The sequence below is a fragment of the Mobula birostris genome, chromosome 1 (genome assembly GCF_030028105.1).
Source record: "Mobula birostris isolate sMobBir1 chromosome 1, sMobBir1.hap1, whole genome shotgun sequence".
NCBI lineage: Eukaryota > Metazoa > Chordata > Chondrichthyes > Myliobatiformes > Myliobatidae > Mobula > Mobula birostris.
This window is the reverse complement of record NC_092370.1, coordinates 234,954,322-234,976,511: the sequence shown is the minus strand read 5'-3', so window position 1 is coordinate 234,976,511 and position 22,190 is coordinate 234,954,322. Positions and strand designations below refer to the sequence as shown.

Here is a 22,190-nt window from a genome sequence, read left to right as displayed (position 1 = left end):
CTGAGCTGAACCCCTGAACCTGGAGGACCAGTGGACCACTCTTAGTCTGGCCTCTACCTTTGACCTGTTTGGCATGGGTGACCCTACCAAGGGCCAATGCATAAAGCTTTGACTCCAGCCAACATAGCTCTCTGGGTCATTGAGGCACACAAGCCTCCATACCCAACAACAAGGTTATTATGATTATGAAGACACGTAGTCCTCTTTTATTGTCATTTAGTAATGCATGCATTAAGAAATGATACATTATTTCCTCCGGTGTGATATCACAAAACACAGGACAGACCAAGACTGAAAAAACTGACAAAACCACATAATTATAACATATAGTTACAACAGTGCAACAATACCATAACTTGATGAAGAAGTCCGTGAGCACAGTAAAGTCCAAAGTTTCTCAAATGTCCCACATCTCACACAGACGGGAGAAGGAAGAAAAACTCTCCCTGCCATGCCGACCACAATCCGTCTCTGAGTCATCTAAAAACTTCAAGCTCTGATCAGCTCTCTGACACCGAGCACTGAGCGCCATCTCTGTCCGAATGATGCAACCTTTGTCTCGGTCGCCAAAAGCAGGCAAGGCCGGGGATTTTGAGGTCTACCCTCCGAAAGATTCCTGACCACACAGTAATGACAGCAGCGAACAGGCGTTTCAGAAATTTCTCCAGATGTTCCCCTGTGCTTTCATGTCCATTCTCCATCAAATCAGAATTGTCCACGGCCCCTATTTAACAGATAGGATATCATTTTCCACCTGAGGGCTGCGCACACCGCCGTCTTCTCCTCCCGGTTGTGGTCCTCTTGAAGGGTCGTCTTATAAATGTTAGGTTAAGCCAAGCCTGTGTCTGAGTTGTTAGAAGGATGTTTCTCCTTTGACACTACATGTCTTCCTCAAGCACCAGCAATATAATAGGCCGGCTGATTATGGTTGCACGGCATTCTGTGGCAGCTAACTATGCATAAACAGCTTTAAACAGTTGCAATTGCATTTCATAAAGTACATGATTGTGTGAAAATGCTTTGGGACATCCTGTGATTGTGTAACAAGCTTTAGGAGTTAAACTTTCTCTTGCCCTCGCCGTTTAATGAATTAGGTTTGGGTTTGATTTACCGTCGTGGATCAGTAGAAAATAGCAGCCTTGCTGAATAGTTAATATCCCACGTTCCAATTGATTCTGTGGTAATGAGTGACAGAGAGCACTGGGGAAACCCAACTCTGAATTTGTATGTCAGCTTTCCTGAATGACAGTACGTTTGGTCCTGCACTGAAGCATTACCCATGAGGAAGCAGCTCAAACACGGAACACACACTGGTATATGCTACAGTGGTTTAAAATACAATCTTTTTAAATTTCTTCATCCGCTGACGAGGTTGGCATAGATTCTTCAGTTCTCTCCAAGAACTTGATGAGGATCCATCATTGAAGATCCTCACCACCCAGCCCATCCTCTTTTCTCACTGCTGCCATCAGGTAGAAGGTGCAGGTGCTTCAGGACCTGCACCACCAGGTTCAGGAACGGTTCCTACCCCTCAACCATCAAAGTTCTTGAACAAAAGGGGAAAACTACACATTCTATTTCTGGTGTTCTCACAACCGATGGTCTCACTTTATCTTGTTTATCATGCTTTCGTTATTTATTGTATCTGCATTTGCACAGTTTGTTGTTCATTGATCCTGTTTACAGTTACTGTCCTATAGATTTGCTAAGTATGCCCGCAGGAAAATGAATCTCAGGGTTGTATGGGTGACATGTATGTTCTCTGATAATAAATTTTTACCTTGAGGTTTGATGTTGATTTTTATGGCAATCAGGAATAGCTCAGGAACAGTTATTACCTGAGAATCATCAGGCTCCTGAACCAGCATCAATAACCTCATTCACCTCAACACTGAACTGATTCTACAACCTATAGACTTACTTTCAAAGTTTCAAAGACTTTACAATTCATGTTCTCAGTATTAGAACATCACAGCACAGTACAGAGCTTTCAGCCCACAATTTAGTGCTGACATCTTAATCTACTCTAAGATCAATCTCACCCTTCCCTCCTACACAGTGCTCCATTTTTCTAATTTCCATGTGCTTATCTGAGTCTGAAGCCCCTGTCAGTCAGACCATGGATGTTGCGTCCTAGCTGTCTAGATACGCAAGCCTGGGCAGTACCATATGGAGAGCAAGCTGTTGCCCATGTAGCAAGCTTCTCCTCTCCTCCCATCTGATGAATCAAAGGAAGAGCAGAGGCTGATACAGTTTGGTTGCCAGTCAGCATTGAGCTCAATGTAGGACTGCCTTAGGGATTCCACCTCCGGATTTTTCCCTTGGGGTTTACTCCCGAATCCTTCCCCGTGAGTGGGTATAGCCACAGGGCAGTGGAAGCTTGAGATCAGAGTTTTCCTCCTCCTAGGTGAGCTGCCGACCGCGGCTGACGAGCCCCATCTGCCCGAAGCGACTGGTTTTAATTCGCCAGTATCCCACCTTTGCCTGCTCTCCTGTCAGTAGATATGGTTCTGCACAGCTCAGTAGATCAGCCGCACATGAAGGCCAGAGCTGGACTTGGTTGTCAGAGGCTAGTTGAGGTGTACGCCATTAGGAACATTTAATAGGTAGTGGAAGCTTGACCCCGTTACCACCCCCGGTTATAACAACCTTAAGGAACCTTAAGGAATGTGCTTATCTAAGAGTTTCTTAAACGCCCTCATGTGCCCCAGGCAGGGCATTCAAGGCACTCACCACTATCTGTGTAAAAAACCTCTCTGCCATACCCCCTATCTTTCCTACAATCACCGTAAAATTATTCCTCCTCCCCCCGCTCCCCCAGTATTACTCATTTCCACCCTGGGAAAATATCTACTTGACCAAAGCCTCTTATCATCTTGCACATCTATTATTTATTTATTGACTTATTATTTGCACAACTTTGTCTTCTTCTGCACAATGATTGTCAGGTCTTTGTTTATATATGTTTTTTCAGAAATTCTATTTTATTTTTTTTATTTTCCTGTAAATTCCTACAAGAAAACGAGTCTCAAGCTGGTATGTGGTAACAGCTACGTACTTTGATAATAAATTTACTTTGAACTTCGACTTTGTATCCAAAACTCTCTCAGTCGCCATTGCTCAAATTAAGCAATTTCCACTCAGTTTATTCGGTACACCTGTACACCTGCTCGTTAATACAAATATCTAATCAGCCAATCGCGTGGCAGCAACTCAATGCATAAAAGCATGCAGACATGGTCATGAGGTTCTGTTCTTGTTTAGAGCAAACATCCGAATGGGGATGAAATGTGATCTAAGTGACTTGGACCGTGGAGTGATTGTTGGTGCCAGACAGAGTGGTTTGAGTATCTCAGAAGCTGCTTTTCTCATGGAGTTTTCACACATAACAGTCTCTCAAGTTTACAGAGAATGGTGTGAAAAACAAGAAGCATCCAGTGAGCGACATTTCTGTGGAGGAAAATGTCTTGTTAATGAGAGAGGTCAGAGGAGAATGGCCAGGCTGGCTCAAGCTGACAGGAAGGTGACAGTAACTACGATCTGCAACAGTGGTGTGCAGAAGAGCATCTCTGAATGCACAACAAGTTAAACCTTGAATTGGATGGGCTACAGAGCAGAAGACCACACTGGCTTCCTCTCCTGTACACAATAATGTGCCACTGAGTGTATATTTCAGTTCTTGAATTTAAATTCCCCAGCTGCCCTGGATTAACAATCAGTGATCCAGGGAGTTGGGCACCGCTCCATCAGCTTTTACCTCTTCAACGTTGTTACTTCCAGTGCTACAGAACATGTGCGACAGCTTTCTAGTAGTCAAAAATCTAGGAAATTTGACTAAAAACATCACTAAAAATAATTTTTCTGAAGTAAGTTGTGCTAAGTTATCGCTGCAAACAGTGACAGTGCAAGCAATGGCAATGCGAGTTTGGAGATGAGCCGCGATGATGTGTTGCAGAATCGTTGCAAATTGAGTTCCGATGCCCGTACAGATGGCCCAGGAGTGAGAGCATTGAAAGGACAAGTCAGGTCCTGGGCCGAGGAGAATCAGTGCCCGTACAACTGGCCCAAGAGTGAGGCTGGATCATTTCAGGCGCCGAACTGATTTGAAGATTTTGAGAGTGGCTTCAGTCTGGGTAGCGAAATCTGGGTAGGGAGCAAGTTGATGGGCTGTGTGGTCTAGGTCCTGAGCCCTTTGATGCTGTGATGTCTGCGTCCTAGTGCGAGGTACATATGATTTGCTGCTTAGACAATTTAAATGCTGGCCCAGATCGAAAATGAGAGCCAATTTTACTCTCCCTCCCCCATGATGTTCACTCCTCTCTCCAGGGTTCTGGATCCTTTCGTTGTTCCATTGTTTGGTCAATTTAAACATCAGCCCATATAGACTGAAAGGACAGGGTGTTGGTTGGGACAAGAGCCGATTTTGCTTGTTCTCCGCGATGGCCTTCTCCACGGTGCTGAGGCTGTAAAGACTGCCCCGGTTACTGTGCTTCGTGCCCACTAATGTAATGAGCTGACAAGTGAGGCTTTGAGCCCGCTCTGGACTGATCTGGGGTTCGGATCTGAGGACCCAGTTTGATTTGGAACACTGTTGTCCACTTCAATTGTTTGCATGATTTGTATTTTTTTTTCTTTCTCTTGCATATCGAGTGTTGGTCTTTTATTTTTATTTTTATTCTTTTTTTTCTTTAATTGGGTTCTTTCTGCTTTCTTGCTTTGTGGCTACCTGTGAGCAAACAAATCTCAAGGTTGTTTAATTTATAAATTCTTTGAAAATAAAGGTACTTGAATCTTGAAGCTGCCACAACTATTTCTTCTGGAAGTTCATTCCTGCTACAGACCACTCCCTGTGTGAAAAAGTTACTCCTCAGATTCTTATTAAATCTCACTCCTCTCACCTTTAACCTATGACGTCAAGTTCTTCATTCCACAACTCTGGCAAAAAGACTGTGAGATCACACAAAAAATAGCGTTGAATGCACTGTATAAGCAAAATTCTTCCTCCAGTTATAGATCTCTGAATCATATATGGTTTCTCCTGTTTTGATTGTATTTTCTGGGTTTCTAGTTCCTACTGCATTGGATGCCTATGTCTTACTATTTTCCCACAATAAACTATTCCTGAAAACAGGTGATCTATGGCTTTTGAAAAGCTTCTAGTTACTGAGTGTGAAATACATTCAAGAGCTGCTTTCTGTAGATGATATTGTAGAATTCTGTTTTAGTTTCACCCCCCTAAGGGCACACATTGTATCAAAAGGACAGGCAGGTAGGCAGAGAGAATGAGTGGTTCTATTGATATAGAAATGAAATCAAATCCTTTGAAGGAGGTGACAAAGGATTGGAGGATGTTGAACACTTGCAGATAGTTATAAACCTGCAAGGGTAAAATGGCTGGAGGTTCTGGAAGCAATTCAGAAGAAGCTGGATAGATGCATCTTAAAGAAGAAGTGTTTTAGAGAGATGATAAGGCAAACATGGCTGTTGCTGGAAGTCAAAGACTGCATAAAAGCAGAAGGGGGGGGTGTATGATATAGCAAAAATTATTGGGAAGTTAGAAGCTTGGGATGCTTTTAAAAACTGACTAAAATCAACTAAAAAGCAATAAGGAGCGAAAAGATGGAATTTGAAGGTAAGCTGGCTATCAAGAGGGTACCAAAAGTTTTTCAGATATATAAGGAGTAAAAGAGAGGCAAGAGTAATATGGACTGCTAGAAAATGATACTGGAGAGGTAATCAGAGGGGACAAGGAAATGGTGGATGAACCAAATAAGTATTTTGTGTCAGTCTTTACTGAGGAAGACACTAGCAGCATGCCAGAAATTTTAGAGTGTCAAGGGTCAGAAGTGAGTGTAGTTGCTATTATTAAGGAGAAGGTGCTTGGGACTCTGAAACGTCTGAAAGTAGATATGTCATCTGGACCAGGTGGACTACACCCCAAGATTCTGAAAGAGGTAGCTGACGAAATTGTTGAGCAATTAGCAATGATCTTTCAAGAATCACTAGGTTCTGGAATGATTCCAAAGGAGTGGAAAATTGCAAATATCGCTCCATTCTTTAAGAGAGAGGGGCAAAAGAAAGGGATTTATTTATTTATTTATTTATTTAGCGATACCATGCAAACAGACGCTTCCAATCCAACGAGCAACAAACCAATTGGTTGCAGATTCAGTGTTCAAATTTATTATCAAAGTCTGTATACCATACAGAACGTTCTTGCAGGCATCCACAAAAGAAAGTAGCAAACAGAAAAAGCCACACACAGCAAAGACCAGCAAACATCTGATGTGCAAATCGTGCAAATAGTTTTTTAAAAAAAGCAAACAAATAACACACAGAACATGAGCTGCAGAGGGGTCTCCGAAAATGAGTCTACAGTTGTAGGGTCAGTTCAGTGCTGAGGCGAGTGAAGGCAGTCCAGGGGCCTGATGGCTGCAGGGCTACAACTGCTCCCGAACCTGACAGCCTGGACCCAAGACTCCTGCACCACCTGCCCGATGGTAGTAGCGAGAAGAGAGGGAGACGGGTTGAGTGCGGGCTGACAGCGTTAAGGTCTGGTTCATGTTCTGCTCTCCAATTTCAACATTTTAATCTGGCTCAACACTATAATCAGCGTGGAGTAGTGGAGTTGAGCACGGGGTCATTTTCTGCTCTTGGGCTTTGTCACTTCAATCTGGCTTGTCACTTTAATTGGCATGGCGCAATGGGACTCGACGCTCTCAGGCCTCAATGCTTTAATCTGGCATGAAGGCCATTCCAGCAATGGCCGACCTTCATCTTCACAGTGCCATACCTGCATTCCTGAGGGTCAAGTTCACTGAATCCTCAGGACGTCTTAAAATCACTAGTTTGCTTAGATGGTTCAAAAGCACATTCCTTAAAGGGAAATTGCAGGTTGGGTATAGCAGTGAAATTAGTTCAGATGTAGTATATCTCATGGAGTAGCTAATCACAAACAAGAGAAGATCTGCAGATGCTGGAGACCTGCGTGTGGCTAGTGGGGTATCTAGTAGTTTTGTGAGCTGCCTGCAAAAACATTGTTGTATTTGACAGACACCATCCTAAACCAGGTTGAATCAGTGTTAAGGAAGGCAAATGCAATGTTAGTATTCATTTGAGAGGACTTGCATACAAAAGCAAGGATGTAATGACAAGGCTTTATAAGGCTTTATAAAGCTTTGGGCAGCCACATTTGGAGCATTGCGAACATCATCGCTGAGAAAAGATGTGCTGGCATTGGAGAGGGTCCTGAGGAGGTTCACAAGAATGATTCCAGGAATGAAAGGGTCAACGTATGTGGAGCATTTGATAAATCTGGGCCTCTACTCACTAGAGTCTAAAAGAAGGAGGGGGAAGGATCGTGTTGAAAGTTTTCAAATATTGAAAGGCCAAGGGGATGTGGAAAGGATGTTTCCTATGTCTAGGACCAGAAAGTTCAGCCACAGAATAGAGGGATCAAAGATAAGGAGGAATTTATTTAGCCTGAGAGCAGTGAATCTGTGGACTTCATTGCCACAGACATCTGTGATAGCCAGTCAATGGGTATATTTAAAGCAGAGGTTGATACTGTAGGTTGTTTAGTAATGGTATCAAAGGTTACAAGGAGAAGGCAGAAGAATTGTTATTTATTTATTTATTCATTTATTTATACGATGTGGAATATGATTTTCTGGGTAATTATAGACCAGTGAGCCTTACGTCTGTGGTGGGAAGGCTGTTGGAAAAGATTCTTAGAGATAGGATCTCTGGGCATTTAGAGAATCATGGTCTGATCAGGGACAGTCAGCATGGCTTTGTGAAGGGCAGATCATGTCTAACAAGCCTGATAAGGGTTCTTTGAGGAGGAGACCAGGCACATAGATGAGGGTAGTGCAGTGGATGTGATCTATATGGATTTTAGTAAGGCATTTGACAAGGTTCCACATGGTAGGCTTATTCAGAAAGTCAGAAGGCATGGGAACCAGGGAAGTTTGGCCAGGTGGATTCAGAATTGGCTTGCCTGCAGAAGGCAGAGGGTTGTGGTGGAGGGAGTACATTCAGATTGGACGATTGTGACTAGTGGTGTCCCAAAAGGATCCGTTCTGGGATCTCTACTTTTCGTGATTTTAATTAACGACCTGGATGTGGGGGTAGAAGGGTGGGTTGGCAAGTTTGCAGATGACACAAAGGTTGGTGGTGTTGTAGGTAGTGTAGAGAATTGTCAAAGATTGCAGAGAGACATTGATAGGATGCAGAGGTAGGCTGAGAAGTGGCAACTGGAGTTCAACCCGGAGAAGTGTGAGGTGGTACACTTTGGAAGGACAAACTCCAAGGCGGAGTACAAAGTAAATGGCAGGATACTTGGTAGTGTGGAGGAGCAGAGGGATCTCAGGGTACATGTCCACAGATCCCTGAAAGTTGCCTCACAGGTAGATAGGGTAGTTAAGAAAGCTTATGGGGTGTTAGCTTTCATAAGTCGAGGAATAGTGTTTAAGAGTCGCGATGTAATGATGCAGCTCTATAAAACTCTGGTTAGGCCACACTTGGAGTATTGTGTCCAGTTCTGGTCGCCTCACTATAGGAAGGATGTGGAAGCATTGGAAAAGGTACAGAGGAGATTTACCAGGATGCTACGTGGTTTAGAGAGTATGCATTATGATCAGAGATTAAGGGAGCTAGGGATTTACTCTTTGGAGAGAAGGAGGATGAGAGGAGACACAGAAAGTAGTAAGGTGAAAAGTAAAAGTGGCTGGCCAGCAAATCCAGGGCAAAAATCAAAATGGGCCACTTTTCAACATAATTGTATAAGGGCTAAGAGTGTTGTAAAAGCAAGCCTGAAGGCTTTGTCTGTCAATGCAAGGAGCATTCGTAACAAGGTGGATGAATTAAAAGTGCAGATTGTTATTAATGAATATGATATAGTTGGGATCACAGAGACATGGCTCCAGGGTAAACAAGGATGGGAGCTCAACATTCAGGGATATTCAATATCCAAGAGGGATAAACATGAAAGAAAAGGAGGTGGGGTAGCATTGCTGGTTAGAGTGGAGATTAACGCAATAGAAAGGAAGGACATTAGCTGGGAGGACGTGGAATCGATATGGGTAGAGCTGCATAACACCAAGGAGCAGAAAACGCTGGTGGGAGTTGTGTACAGGCCACCTAACAGTAGTAGTGAGGTTGGGGATGGCATTAAACAGGAAATTAGAAATGCATGCAATAAAGGAACAGCAGTTATAATGGGTGACTTCAATCTACATATAGATTGGGTGAACCAAATTGGTAAGGATGCTGAGGAAGAGGATTTCTTGGAATGTATGTGGGATGGTTTTCTGAACCAACATGTCGAGGAACCAACTAGAGAGCAGGCTATTCTAGACTGGGTATTGAGCAATGAGGAAGGGTTAATTAGCAATCTTGTCGTGAGAGGCCCCTTGGGTAAGGGTGACCATAACATGGTGGAATTCTTCATTAAGATGGAGAGTGACATAGTTAATTCAGAAACAAAGGTTCTGAACTTAAAGAAGGGTAACTTTGAAGGTATGAGACATGAATTAGCTAAGATGACTGGCAAATGATACTTAAAGGGTTGACGGTGGATATGCAATGGCAAGCATTTAAGGATCGCATGGATGAAATACAACAATTGTTCATCCCAGTTTGGCAAAAGAATAAACCAGGGAAGGTAGTGCACCCGTGGCAGACAAGGGAAATTAAGGATGGTATCAATTCCAGAGAAGAAACATACAAATTAGCCAGAAAAAGCGGCTCACCTGAGGACTGGGAGAAATTCAGAGTCCAGCAGAGGAGGACAAAGGGCTTAATTAGGAAAGGGAAAAAGTTTATGAGAGAAAACTGGCAGGGAACATAAAAACTGACTGTAAAAGCTTTTATAGATATGTGAAAAGAAAAAGATTGGCTAAGACAAATGTAGGTCCCTTACAGTCAGAAACATATGAATTGATCATGGGGAGCAAGGACATGGCAGACCAATTGAATAACTACTTTGGTTCTGTCTTCACTAAGGAGGACATAATTAATCTTCCAGAAATAGTAGGGGACCGAGGGGCTAGTGAGATGGAGGAACTGAGGGAAATACATGTTAGTGGGGAAGTGGTGTTAGGTAAATTGAAGGGATTAAAGGCAGATAAATCCTCAGGGTCAGTTGGTCTGCATCCCAGAGTGCTTAAGAAAGTAGCCCAAGAAATAGCCGATGCATTAGTGATAATTTCTCAAAACTCTTTAGATTCTGGACTAGTTCCTGAGGATTGGAGGGCGGCTAATGTAACCCTGCTTTTTAAAAAAGGAGGGAGAGAGAAACCGGGGAATTATAGACCGGTTAGCCTAACATCGGTGGTGGGGAAAATGCTAGAGTCAGTTATCAAAGATGTGATAACAGCACATTTGGAAAGCGGTGAAATCATCGGACAAATTCAGCATGGATTTGTGAAAAGAAAATCATGTCTGACGAATCTCATAGAATTTTTTGAGGATGTAACTAGTAGAGTGGATAGGGGAGAACCAGTGGATGTGGTATATTTCGATTTTCAAAAGGCTTTTGACAAGGTCCCACACAGGAGATTAGTGTGCAAACTTAAAGCACACAGTATTGGGGGTATGGTATTGATGTGGATAGAGAATTGGTTGGCAGACAGGAAGCAAGGAGTGGGAATAAACGGGACCTTTTCAGAATGGCAGGCAGTGACTAGTGGGGTACCACAAGGCTCAGTGCTGGGACCCCAGTTGTTTACAATATATATTAATGACTTAGACGAGGGAATTAAATGCAGCATCTCCAAGTTAGCGGATGACGTGAAGCTGGGCGGCAGTGTTAGCTGTGAGGAGGATGCAGGGTGACTTGGATAGGTTAGGTGAGTGGGCAAATCCATGGCAGATGAAATTTAATGTGGATAAATGTGAAGTTATCCACTTTGGTGGTAAAAACAGGAAAACAAATTATTATCTGAATGGTGGCCGATTAGGAAAAGGGGAGGTGCAACGAGACCTGGGCGTCATTATACACCAGTCATTGAAAGTGGGCATGCAGGTACAGCAGGCGGTGAAAAAGACGAATGTTATGCTGGCATTCATAGCAAGAGGATTCGAGTACAGGAGCAGGGAGGTACTACTGCAGTTGTACAAGGCCTTGGTGAGACCACACCTGGAGTATTGTGTGTAGTTTTGGTCCCCTAATCTGAGGAAAGACATTCTTGCTATAGAGGGAGTACAAAGAAGGTTCACCAGATTAATTCCTGGGATGGCAGGACTTTCATATGATGAAAGGCTGGATCGACTAGGCTTATACTCACTGGAATTTAGAGGATTGAGGGGGGATCTTATTGAAACGTATAAAATCCTAAAGGGATTGGACAGGCTGGATGCAGGAAGATTGTTCCCGATGTTGGGGAAGTCCAGTACGAGGGGTCACAGTTTAAGGATAAAGGGGAAGCCTTTTAGGACCGAGATGAGGAAAAACTTCTTCACACAGACAGTGGTGAATCTGTGGAATTCTCTGCCACAGGAAACAGTTGAGGCCAGTTCATTGGCTATACTTAAGGGGGAGTTAGATATGACCCTTGTGGCTAAAGGGATCGGGGGTATGGAGAGAAGGCAGGTACAGGGTTCTGAGTTGGATGATCAGCCATGATCATACTGAATGGCGGTGCAGGCTCGAAGGGCCAAATGGCCTACTCCTGCACCTAATTTCTATGTTCCTGTGTTTCTATGATAGAGGTATACAAGATATTAAGAGGAATAGATAGAGTGGACAGCCAGCGCCTCTTCCCCAGGGCACCACTGCTCAATACAAGAGAACATGGCTTTAAGGTAAGGGGTGGGAAGTTCAAGGGGGATATTAGAGGAAGGTTTTTCACTCAGAGAATGGTTGGTGCGTGGAATGCACTGCCTGAGTCAGTGGTGGAGGCAGATACTCTAGTGAAATTTAAGAGACTGCTAGACAGGTATATGAAGGAATTTAAGGTGGGGGGTTATATGAGAGGCAGGGTTTAAGGGTCGGCACAACATTGTGGGCCAAAGGGCTTGTACTGTGCTGTACTATCCTATGTTCTATTCTGTCCATAACACCAGTGAACACCAATATTCGGTACTCTATGTGACAACATGACTACATTGACCACCTGATGGATTTACAAGCCATCTAAAAATATGCCACGTTTATGAAGCCAGTTAAGATGAGTCAAACAGACCCCGTTGCTGTACGATTCTAGTGAACCTCAGTCGTTTTGATCATCCATAACTTTTTCTGCATTGTTAATTGAAGATATTGCATGTCTGCATATTAACTGCATAGTGGGGAAGAGCATTGAATAGAGCTTCCAGCGACAAGAGTCATCCAGTGAGTACAGGAATCCATTTGCTGGAGTCTCTCCTGTATGAGATGGGTAATTGTATATTTGGCCAAAGAATGGGTTTGAGTCAACTTCAATATATTATAATATGCAATGTGCTGATAGCTCAATTATAAACCTCATTGTTAGACATAGTTACAGTTTGCGGCAGATGGTATGAAATCCATTAACAATATGAATCAATTATACTGTAATGGACCTGGTTGTTACTGTAGCAGAGTAAATGAACCAGCTTAGGTAAAGTTTAGCTATGAGAATTTTAATTTCTTCTGAAACTTCTCCATTATGTTTTTTTTTCATTCTGGTACAGATATGTCGTGCTACATTTCATTGTGTTAGTTATTTCCCGGGAGAGCACTGAAACATAATCAAATGGGTATGGTCAAACTCACTGAAGGTTTCCCAAATGATAGTGACAAAGGTAACCTACCCTTGCTCTGCAACTATTAACATGGTTGACTACACCATCCTTAACCAACATCTCTCCATGCTTGTCCATTCTGGGTGGAACCAGCCATATCTGAGATGCCTGTCCATCAGTCTAGACAGAAACCGTCGTCTAGCTTCTAATCACACCCCGACACCCCTAGGGATCTATCCCCGACACACTTCTGTGTCACATTCATGTGCAGCCTGGGCAACATCTCTCCAAATACGTGCCATTAGCTTCTGTGTGAACGGTGATGACATCCATCCCCACCTCACCTCCAGCACCCGATCCTTTGTCCAGCTGATGAGCAGATGTTTCCTCCAAGTAACCCATCAGGAAGATTAAAGCCCTGTCACTAATCTCTGTCTCCCAGTCATGCTTTTCCTCCCAATACAAAAAGGAACCAAACTGATCTCTGCCGTGTTCTCAATGTTTGGGCCCTACACCCTATCCAAATCACGTAGCCTCCTATTTCCACTATTGTTTGTGCTATATTAAAGGCACTATATAAATGGAAGTTATTAGACCATACACTCAGTGGCCATTTCCTAGTTACCTCCTGAACCTAATAGAGGCTACTGAGTGTATGTTTGTGGCCTTCTACTACCTTAGCCCATGCACTTCAAGATTCAATAAGTTATACATCCAGAGATTATTTTCTGCACACCACTGTTTTAACATGTGGTTATTTGAGTGGCTCTTTCCTTCCTGTCAACTTGAACTAATCTGGCCATTTTTCCCTGACCTCTCTCATTGATGAGGTGCTTTCATCCACAGAACTGCCACTCACTGGATGTTTTTTTTTTGTTTCTCACTCCATTCTCTGTAAACTCTAGAGACTGTTATGTATGAGATTCCTAGGAGATCAGCAGTTTCTGAGATACAGAAATCACCCTGTCTGGAACCAGTAATTATTCCATGGTCAAAGTCACTTAGATTGCATTTCTTCCTGATTCTGATATTTGGTCTAAACAACAACGGAAGCTCTTGACGATGTCTGCGTGCTTTTATGAACTGAGTTGCTGCCACGTGATTGGCTGATTAGGTATTTGCATTTATGTACAGGAGTACCTAATAAAGTGGCCACTGAGCATAGACCAGTACAGGCCCTTCAGCTTGCAATACTGTGCCAAGCTTTTAACCTAACCCTTCCCTCCCACATAGCTCTCCATTTTTCTTTCATCCATATGCCTATCTAAGGGTCTCTTAAGTGTCCCTACTGTGTCTGCGTCTACAACCACCGCCAGTAGTGTGTTCTGTGCACTTACCACTCTCTATGTGAACCTACTTCTGGCATCCCCTCTAATCTTTCCTCCAAGCACCTTAAAAGTATGCCCTCTCATATTAGCCATTTCCACCCCGGGAAAAAGGTACTGACTATCCACTCTGTCTATGCCTCTTATCATCTTGTATACCTCTATCAAGTCCTCCTTTGCTCCAAGGAGAAAAGCTTTCGCTTACTCAACCTATCCTCATAAAAGAAGACTGTTGGAGTCTCTATTTCCTGAGGAGACTGAGGTCCTTTAACATCTGTCGGGCGATGCTGAGGATGTTCTACGAATCTGTGGTGGCCAGTGCTGTCATGTTTGCTGTTGTGTGCTGGAGCAGCAGGCTGAGGCTAGCAGACACCACCAGAATCAACAAACTCATTCGTAAGGCCAGTGATGTTGTGGGGATGGAAATGGACTCTCTGACGGTGGTGTCTGAAAAGAGGATGCTGTCTAAGTTGCATGCCATCTTGGAGAATGTCTCCCATCCACTACATAATGTACTGGGTGGGCACAGGAGTACATTCAGCCAGAGACTCATTCCTCCAAGATGCAGCACAGAGCGTCATAGGAAGTCATTCCTGCCTGTGGCCATCAAACTTTACAACTCCTCCCTTGGAGGGTCAGACATCCTGAGCCAATAGGCTGGTCCTGGACTTATTTCCTGGCATAATTTACATATTATTTTTTAATTACTTATGGTTTTATATTGCTATATTTATACTCTATTCTTGGTTAGTGCAACTGTAACGAAACCCAATTTCCCTCGGGATCAATAAAGTATGACTATGACTATGACTATTATTGTGCTAATCGGGGTTATGCCACTGTCTTCCCTCTGTGACGGTGGTAATATATGACTGATGGGATAGGTTTAAAAGCCAGCACTGACTCGATGGGCTGCGTGACCTCTGATCATAATGCATAGGAAAAGGTTAAATTTGGATTATGAGCGATTATGTGAAATGTTCCAAAGTTAGGCTGATAGTTGCTGTTGCTGCAATACATGCAAGGGAGGTGTAGGTTGTCTGCGTATGGTAACGTTACAAGTCAGGGCAGGTGAGAGATCATCCCAGTACATTAACCCACTATTGGGATCCTACGTCATTGTTGCTACATTTATAGCAACCACTCCAACGGTGGAAGATACAAGTCAATTTTGCTCTTCCTCCCTACTCATTGTGTTCTTTGAATGGGAAACTGAACTGGTACAATTTCAAGGCTTTTCACCTTTTGTTTCAGGTGGTGCCCACAGTACGGCACAGTAGCATAGTGGTTAGTGCAACGCTTTATAGAAGCCAGCAGTAAGGTCGGGGTTCAAATCCCACCACTGTCTGTAAGGAGTATTTGTGGTTTCCCCATGACCATGTGGGTTAGGGTTTAGCAGGCTGCAGACATTTCATGTTGTTGCTAGAAGCACGGCGATACTTGCAAGCTGTCCAGCACAATTTTCACTTATTTAAATTGACACAAAAAGACCCATTTCACTGTACGTTTCGATGCACATGTGACCACATAAAGCCAATTTTTATCTCTTTAAGACTCTGGATAAGAGCAAAGAAATTCTCCCCCAGTGGTCTGGCCAATCAATGCTCATGTGACACCACTGACTCTGGGAGCTTGGTGTGCGTCAACTGTCTCCATTACAACTGTGACTATAACTTCAGAAAGTACTGCTGGAAGTCCTGAGATCACTGAGGTGCTTCATATAGGCAAGCCTTTCTTTCCACGCAGCTGTCAATCAAAGGTTACAGCTGAGGGCCTGGCATTGATGGGTTGACCTGAGCAAGTGCCAGTGGACGGTTAACAGCACCAGGTCAGGATGAAGCTGGAAAAGCTGGATGAATGCAGGGGTGGCAAGTTTGTGCCAAGGAGGGGATGAGCACTGTTCGACTATACAGCCCAGGGCCATATGGGATATTATCCAGATTACTATGGGAAGCGATTGCTGCATCTTTGACAGTGACCTTGGCATCCTCACTGACAACAGGACTAGTATCAGATGATTGGAGGATGGCAACTGTCATTCCATTGTTCAAGAAAGGGAATAGATATAACCCCGAGAATTATGGACCAGCAAGTCTCATGTCTTACACTAACTGGAAGTTACCATTACTAGAGAGAAGGTCCTTGGGAAACTGAAAAGTCTAAGTCACCTGGACCAGATGGTGTTCACTCCAGAGTTCTGAAAGAAGTGGCTGAAGAGATTGTGGCGGCATTAGTAATGATATTTCAAGAAGCAATTGATTATGGAATGGTTCCAGAAGACTGAAAAATTACAAATGTCACTCTTCAAAAAGGGAGAGATGCAGAAGAAAGGGAACTATAGGCCAGTTAGTCTGACCTCAGTGGTTGGGAAGATGTTGGAGTTGATAATTGAGGATGAAATCTCAGGGTACTTGGAGCCACATGAAACAATAGGCCGTAAACAGCATGATTTCTCAAGGGAAAATCTTACCTGACAAATCTGTTGGAACTCTTTGAAGAAATAACAAGCAGGATAGACAAAGGAGATTTGGTTGCTGTGTACTTAGATTATCAGAAGGCCTTTGACAAATATAGAAACATAGAAACATAGAAAACCTACAGCACAATACAGGCCCTTCAGCCCACAAAGTTGTGCCGAACATCTCCCTACCTTAGAAATTACTAGGGTTACCCACAGCCCTCTATTTTTCTAAGCTCCATGTACCTATCCAAAAGACTCTTCAAAGACCCAATCGAATCCACCTCCACCACTGTCGTTGGCAGCCCATTCCACAAACTCACCACTCTCTGCTTAAAAAAACTTACCCCTGACATCTCCTCTGTACCTACTCCCAAGCACCTTAAACCTGTACCCTCTTGTGGCAACCATTTCAGCCCCGGGAAGAAGTCTCTGACTATCCACACGATCAATGCCTCTCATCATCTTATACACCTCTATCGGGTCACCTCTCATCCTCCGTCGCTCCAAGGAGAAAAGGCTGAGTTCACTCAACCTGTTTTCATAAGACATGCTCCCCAATCCAGGAAACATCTTTGTAAATCTCCTCTGCACCCTTTCTATAGTTTCCACAGCCTTCCTGTAGCAAGGTGACCAGAACTGAGCACAGTACCCTAAGTGGGGTCTGACCAGAGTCCTATATGGCTGCAACATTACCTCTCGGCTCTTGATCTCAATCCCACAGTTGATGAAGGCCAATGCACCGTATGCCTTCTTAACCACACAGTCAAACTGCGCAGCAGTTTTGAGTGTCCTATGGACTCGGACCCCAAGATCCCTCTGATCCTCCACACTGCCAAGATTCTTACCATTAATACTATATTCTGCTATCATATTTGACCTGCCAAAATGAACCACTTCACACTTATATGGGTTGAACTCCATCTGCCACTTCTCAGCCCAGTTTTGCATCCTATCAATGTCCCGCTACAACCTCTGACAGCCCTCTACACTATCCACAACACCCCCAACCTTTTGTGTCATCAGCAAACTTACTAACCCATCCCTCCACTTCCTCATCCATGTCATTTATAAAAACCACGAAGAGTAAGGGTCCCAGAACAGATCCCTGAGGCACACCACTGGTCACTGACCTCCATGCAGAATATGACCCGTCTACAACCACTCTTTCCCTCTGTGGGCAAGCCACTTCTGGATCCACAAAGCAATGTCCCCTTGGATCCCATGCCTCCTTACTTTCTCAATAAGCCTTGCATGGGGTACCTTGTCAAATGTCTTGCTGAAATCCATATACACTACATCTACTGCTTTTCCTTCATCAATGTGTTGAGTCACATCCTCAAAAAATTCAATCAGGCTCATAAGGCACGACCTGCCTTTGACAAAGCCATGCTGACTATTCCTAATCACACAATCACCTTGTGCCTCACGAGGCTGCTTAACAAGCTATGAGCCCATGACATTACAAGAAAGATTCTAACATGGATAAAGCAGTGGCTGATCTGCAGAAAGCAAAGAGTGGGAATAAAGGGAGCCTTTTCTAGCTGGCTGCCGGTGACTACTGGTGTTCCACAGGGATCTGTGTTGGGACTGATTCTTTTTATGTTAAATGTCAATGATTTGGATGATGGAATTGATGGCTTTGTTGCAAAGTTTGCAGACAATATGAAGATAGGTGGAGGGGCAGATAGTTTTGAGGAAGTAGATAGACTACAGAAGGACTTAAATAGATTAGGAAAATGGGTAAACAAATGGCATATGGAATAGAGTGTCAGGAAGTGTATGGTCATGCACTTTGCTAGAAGAAATGAAAGGGTTGTCTATTTTCTAAATGGAGAGAAAATACAAAAAAATACTGAGGTGGAAAGGGATTTGGTAGTCCTTGTGCAGGGTTCCCTAAAGGTTAATTTTCAGGTTGAGTCATTGGTGAGAACGGCAAGTGCAATGTTAGCATTCACTTCAAGAGGACAAGGATATAAAAATAAAGATGTAATGCTGAGGCTTTATAAAGCACTGATGAGGCTCACATGGAGTATTGTGAGAAGCTTTGGGCCCCTTATCATAGAAAGGATGTGCTGAAACTGGAGACGGTTCAAAGAAGGTTCACGAGAATGATTCCAGGATTGAACGGCTTGTCATATGAAGAGCGTTTAATGGATCTGGGCCTGTATTCACTGGAATTCAGAAGAATGAGGGCTGATGTAATTGAAACCTATCAAATGGTTGAAGGCTTTGATAGAGTTGATGTGGAGAGGATACTTCCCCTAGTGGGAGAGTCTAAGACCAGAGGACACAACCTAAGAGTGGCGTTCTTTCAGAAAGGAGATGAGGAGGAATTTCTTTAACCTGAGAGTGGTGAATCTGTGGAATTGTTCGCTACAGGCAGCTGTGGAGGCGAAATCTTTATGTATATTTTAGGCAGAGGTTGATAGACTCTTGATTGGTCAGGGCATGAAGGGATGCAGGGAGTAGGCAGGAGACTGGAACTGAGAGGAAAATTGGATCTGCCATGATGAAATGGCAGAGCAGACTCAATGGACCAAATGGTCTAATTCTGCTCCTACATCTTATGGTCTAATGGTCTTATGTTAATGGTGGGCAAATTATTGGAGAGGATTCTTATGGACAGGATTTACAAGCATTTGGAGAAGCATAGACTGATTAGGGATAGTCAACGTGGCTTTGTGAGGGGCAGGTAATTCCATACATTCCTGATGGAATTCTTTGAGGAAATGACAGAACATATTGATGATTCTAGAGCAGTGGATACAGTGTATCTCGATCTTAGTAAGTTGTTTGACCAGATTCCTTGCAGTATGCTCATTCGGAAATTGAGAGTTTTAGGATCCAGGAAAACTTTGCTGCATGAATTCAGAACTGGTTTGCCTACAAAAGGCAGTGGGGTAGTAGCTGGAGCATATTTTGTCTGTAGGTTGGTAACTAGTGGTGTTTTGCAGGGCTCTGTTTTGAGATCCTGCTCTTCATGATTTTCAAAAATAACCTGGATATGGAACTGAGCTGAGAAGTGGCAGATGGATTTCAATTAAGTAAAGTGTGACATGATTTACTTTGGAAGCTGATCTACAAGGCAGAATACATGCACCTTAGCAGTGTGAAGGAACAGAGAGATCTTGGGGTCCAGATCCATAGATCCTTCAAAGTTCCTGCAATTTGATTGCGTGGTGGAGAAGGTTGTATGACATTAGTCAGGGAGTTGACAAGAGCTGTGAGGTAACGGTGCAGCTCTGAAAAACTGTGGTCAGACCACACTTCAAATTTGTGTTCATTTCTGCTCACCTCATTATAGGAAGGATGTGGAGTTTTAGAGAAGGTGCAGAGATAATTTAGCAGGAGGCTATCTCGATTGGAGAACATGTCTTAAGAGAATAGGTTGAGTGACCTAGGATTTATCTCTTTGGAGTGTAAAAGGATGAGAGGTCACTTGTTAGAGGTATACAAGATAAGAGACATAGATTGAGTGGGCAACCAGAGACTTTTTCCCAGGGTAGAAATGGCACAATTTTAAGATGAGCATAGGAATGTATAGGAGGTTGTCAGTGGTAAGTTTATTTTATACAGAGTAGCAGGTACATGGAACAGAGATGGTGATAAAGGCAGATTCATCAGGGACATTTAAGACACTATAGATAAGCATATGGACGATAGATAAATGGAGAACGATGTCAGAGAGGAGGGTTAGGTTGATCTTGGAGTAGGTTAAAATCATGGTCCAATGGGCCTGCGTTGTGCTGTAGTCTTCTATGTTCAGTGATATGGACGATATCCTTGATATCTGAATTTCTTACCTACATATTTCTGGACAGTGTAGTCTTCTATGGACAGTGATATGGACGATATCCTTGATATCTGAATTTCTTACCTACATATTTCTGTAAATGCAATTGACTATTCAAGTAACATGTCCTTCATTTACAAGGCTTTACTTGTTATGGAAAAGGATACCTACAGTAATAAAAGCAATAAATGGCAATTGAACTCAGTCAATCGAAATGCCACTCACATGAGGAGGATTGTTGTTAGCACTGATGCTCAAATTGAAATCCACGACTTATGGCTGCCAAATAGCATGGGGGGGGTAATGACGATCTGTATGGAGTGAAGAGAGAGTAGAGATGGGAGGGTGGGGGGTGGAGATGGAGTGGGGGTAATAATGGGTTCCTTGGGAGTTTAGAAAATTGAGGGATGACATTATTCAAATATATGAGATCCAAAGGGGTTAATGACAAGGTAATGTTAAAGTGTTTTCACTAGCACTAGAGTCACAGACAAAGATGTATAGTTACAAGATTAGCGGCCGTTCATTTACGTAAGACTGAGGAGCCTAGAAATATTTTTCTCTCAGAGGTAGTGACCGGAATTCTCTACCCCTCCCAGGAGGGGTGCAGGCCAGATCCTCAGATGTTTTTAAGATGATGGTAGATAAATATTTGAAAGACCAAGGATTGGATGGTATGGTGTAGGTGACGATATGGGACAGAAGAGTTGAGTCCAGATCAAGAGCAAAAGAGAGAGACAGACAAAGAGGTAGAGAAATAGAGAGAAAGAGAGAGAGAAATAGAGAGGTAAAGAGAAAGAGAGAGAGGGAGAGAGAGAGTGTGCAAAGGGAGAGAGAGCAAGAGAGAAAGAGTGTGTGTGCAAGAGTGGGAGAAAGGGAGAGGAAGTGTGTGTGTGAGAGAGAGGGAGAGAGAAAGAGACACAGAGAGAGGGAGGGAGAGAGAGAGTGAAAAGAGAATTGTGTGAGAGAATGCGAGAGGGAGAAAGAAAGAGACAGAGCGGGATAGAGAGAGAAAATGAGAGAGTCATCCCAATGTTTCACAGTGAACAAATGGCACATTTATGTATGTCTTACTTGCAGATTTAATTCTTTATCCCTTGACTGATATACTCTGAAGTACTTAGGTGCTTTTTGAGTTCTGGAACATCGTCAGAGCTTTCACAGTGCAATCAATGCTTTCTCCATTTCATTTAGCATTTCCTTGGAATGTAACTCTTCCTAAAGCGAGGAATACCTGCACTTAATATTTGAAACCTTTCTCATGTTCACCACGGTTAGCAGACATGTGCCCAAGACTGTGTAAAAATGCCTGTGAATGGAATTGCCAGTAACAAGTGCTTTCTTCATTTCCAGACAAGCAAGGCCATCGCAAAAGGAGATTACCAGCGGGCAACCTCAGCATCGCGAAGGGCCCTCTTCCTGGCAGCCCTCTCGATCACCATTGGAACAGGCGTGTATGTCGGGGTCATTGTAGCTCTCATCGCATACTTGTCAAAGCCGGGGCATGTATAGTGTCGAACTGCAGCCTGCTCGGTGTGAGGATCCTCTAAGGACAGTTCTTCGTCTGTTCAATTATCCAGTTTTATTGCCCTGTTAATTGAGTAAATTGTGTGTATTATCCATTGTTTTGGCCATTTTGGAGCTAGGGGAGGAGGACCGTCTGGCAAGGAGAAGCTTGATTCACGCCTCCACACCTGGAACTGTGGACGTCAGGGGTAGGCAGCAAGTCCACCATTGTCACTGGAACCCTTGACTGGGCAGCCGGGCAAGTCCCACAACAGGACTTTACTCTGGGAGAGAGGTTGGGGGATGAGGAAAATGTCCTTTCTCCTTGTTAATCCACCACCAGGGGGCAGTGGTGCTGGAGTGTAATGTCCTTGCTGTCCCATTGTCCTGTAGACCT

General features: G+C 43.5%; 1 protein-coding gene across 1 annotated transcript in view; it reads left to right on the top strand.

The window, feature by feature from the left end:
• syndig1l (synapse differentiation inducing 1-like) overlaps positions 1-21,799 on the top strand; it is a 145,433-nt gene extending 123,634 nt beyond the window's left edge. Inside the window, exon 3 of the mRNA XM_072240878.1 lies at positions 21,641-21,799. Coding sequence (XP_072096979.1) covers positions 21,641-21,799 — 159 coding nt within the window. The remainder of the gene's footprint in view (positions 1-21,640) is intronic.
• The last annotated feature ends 391 nt before the right edge of the window (positions 21,800-22,190 follow it).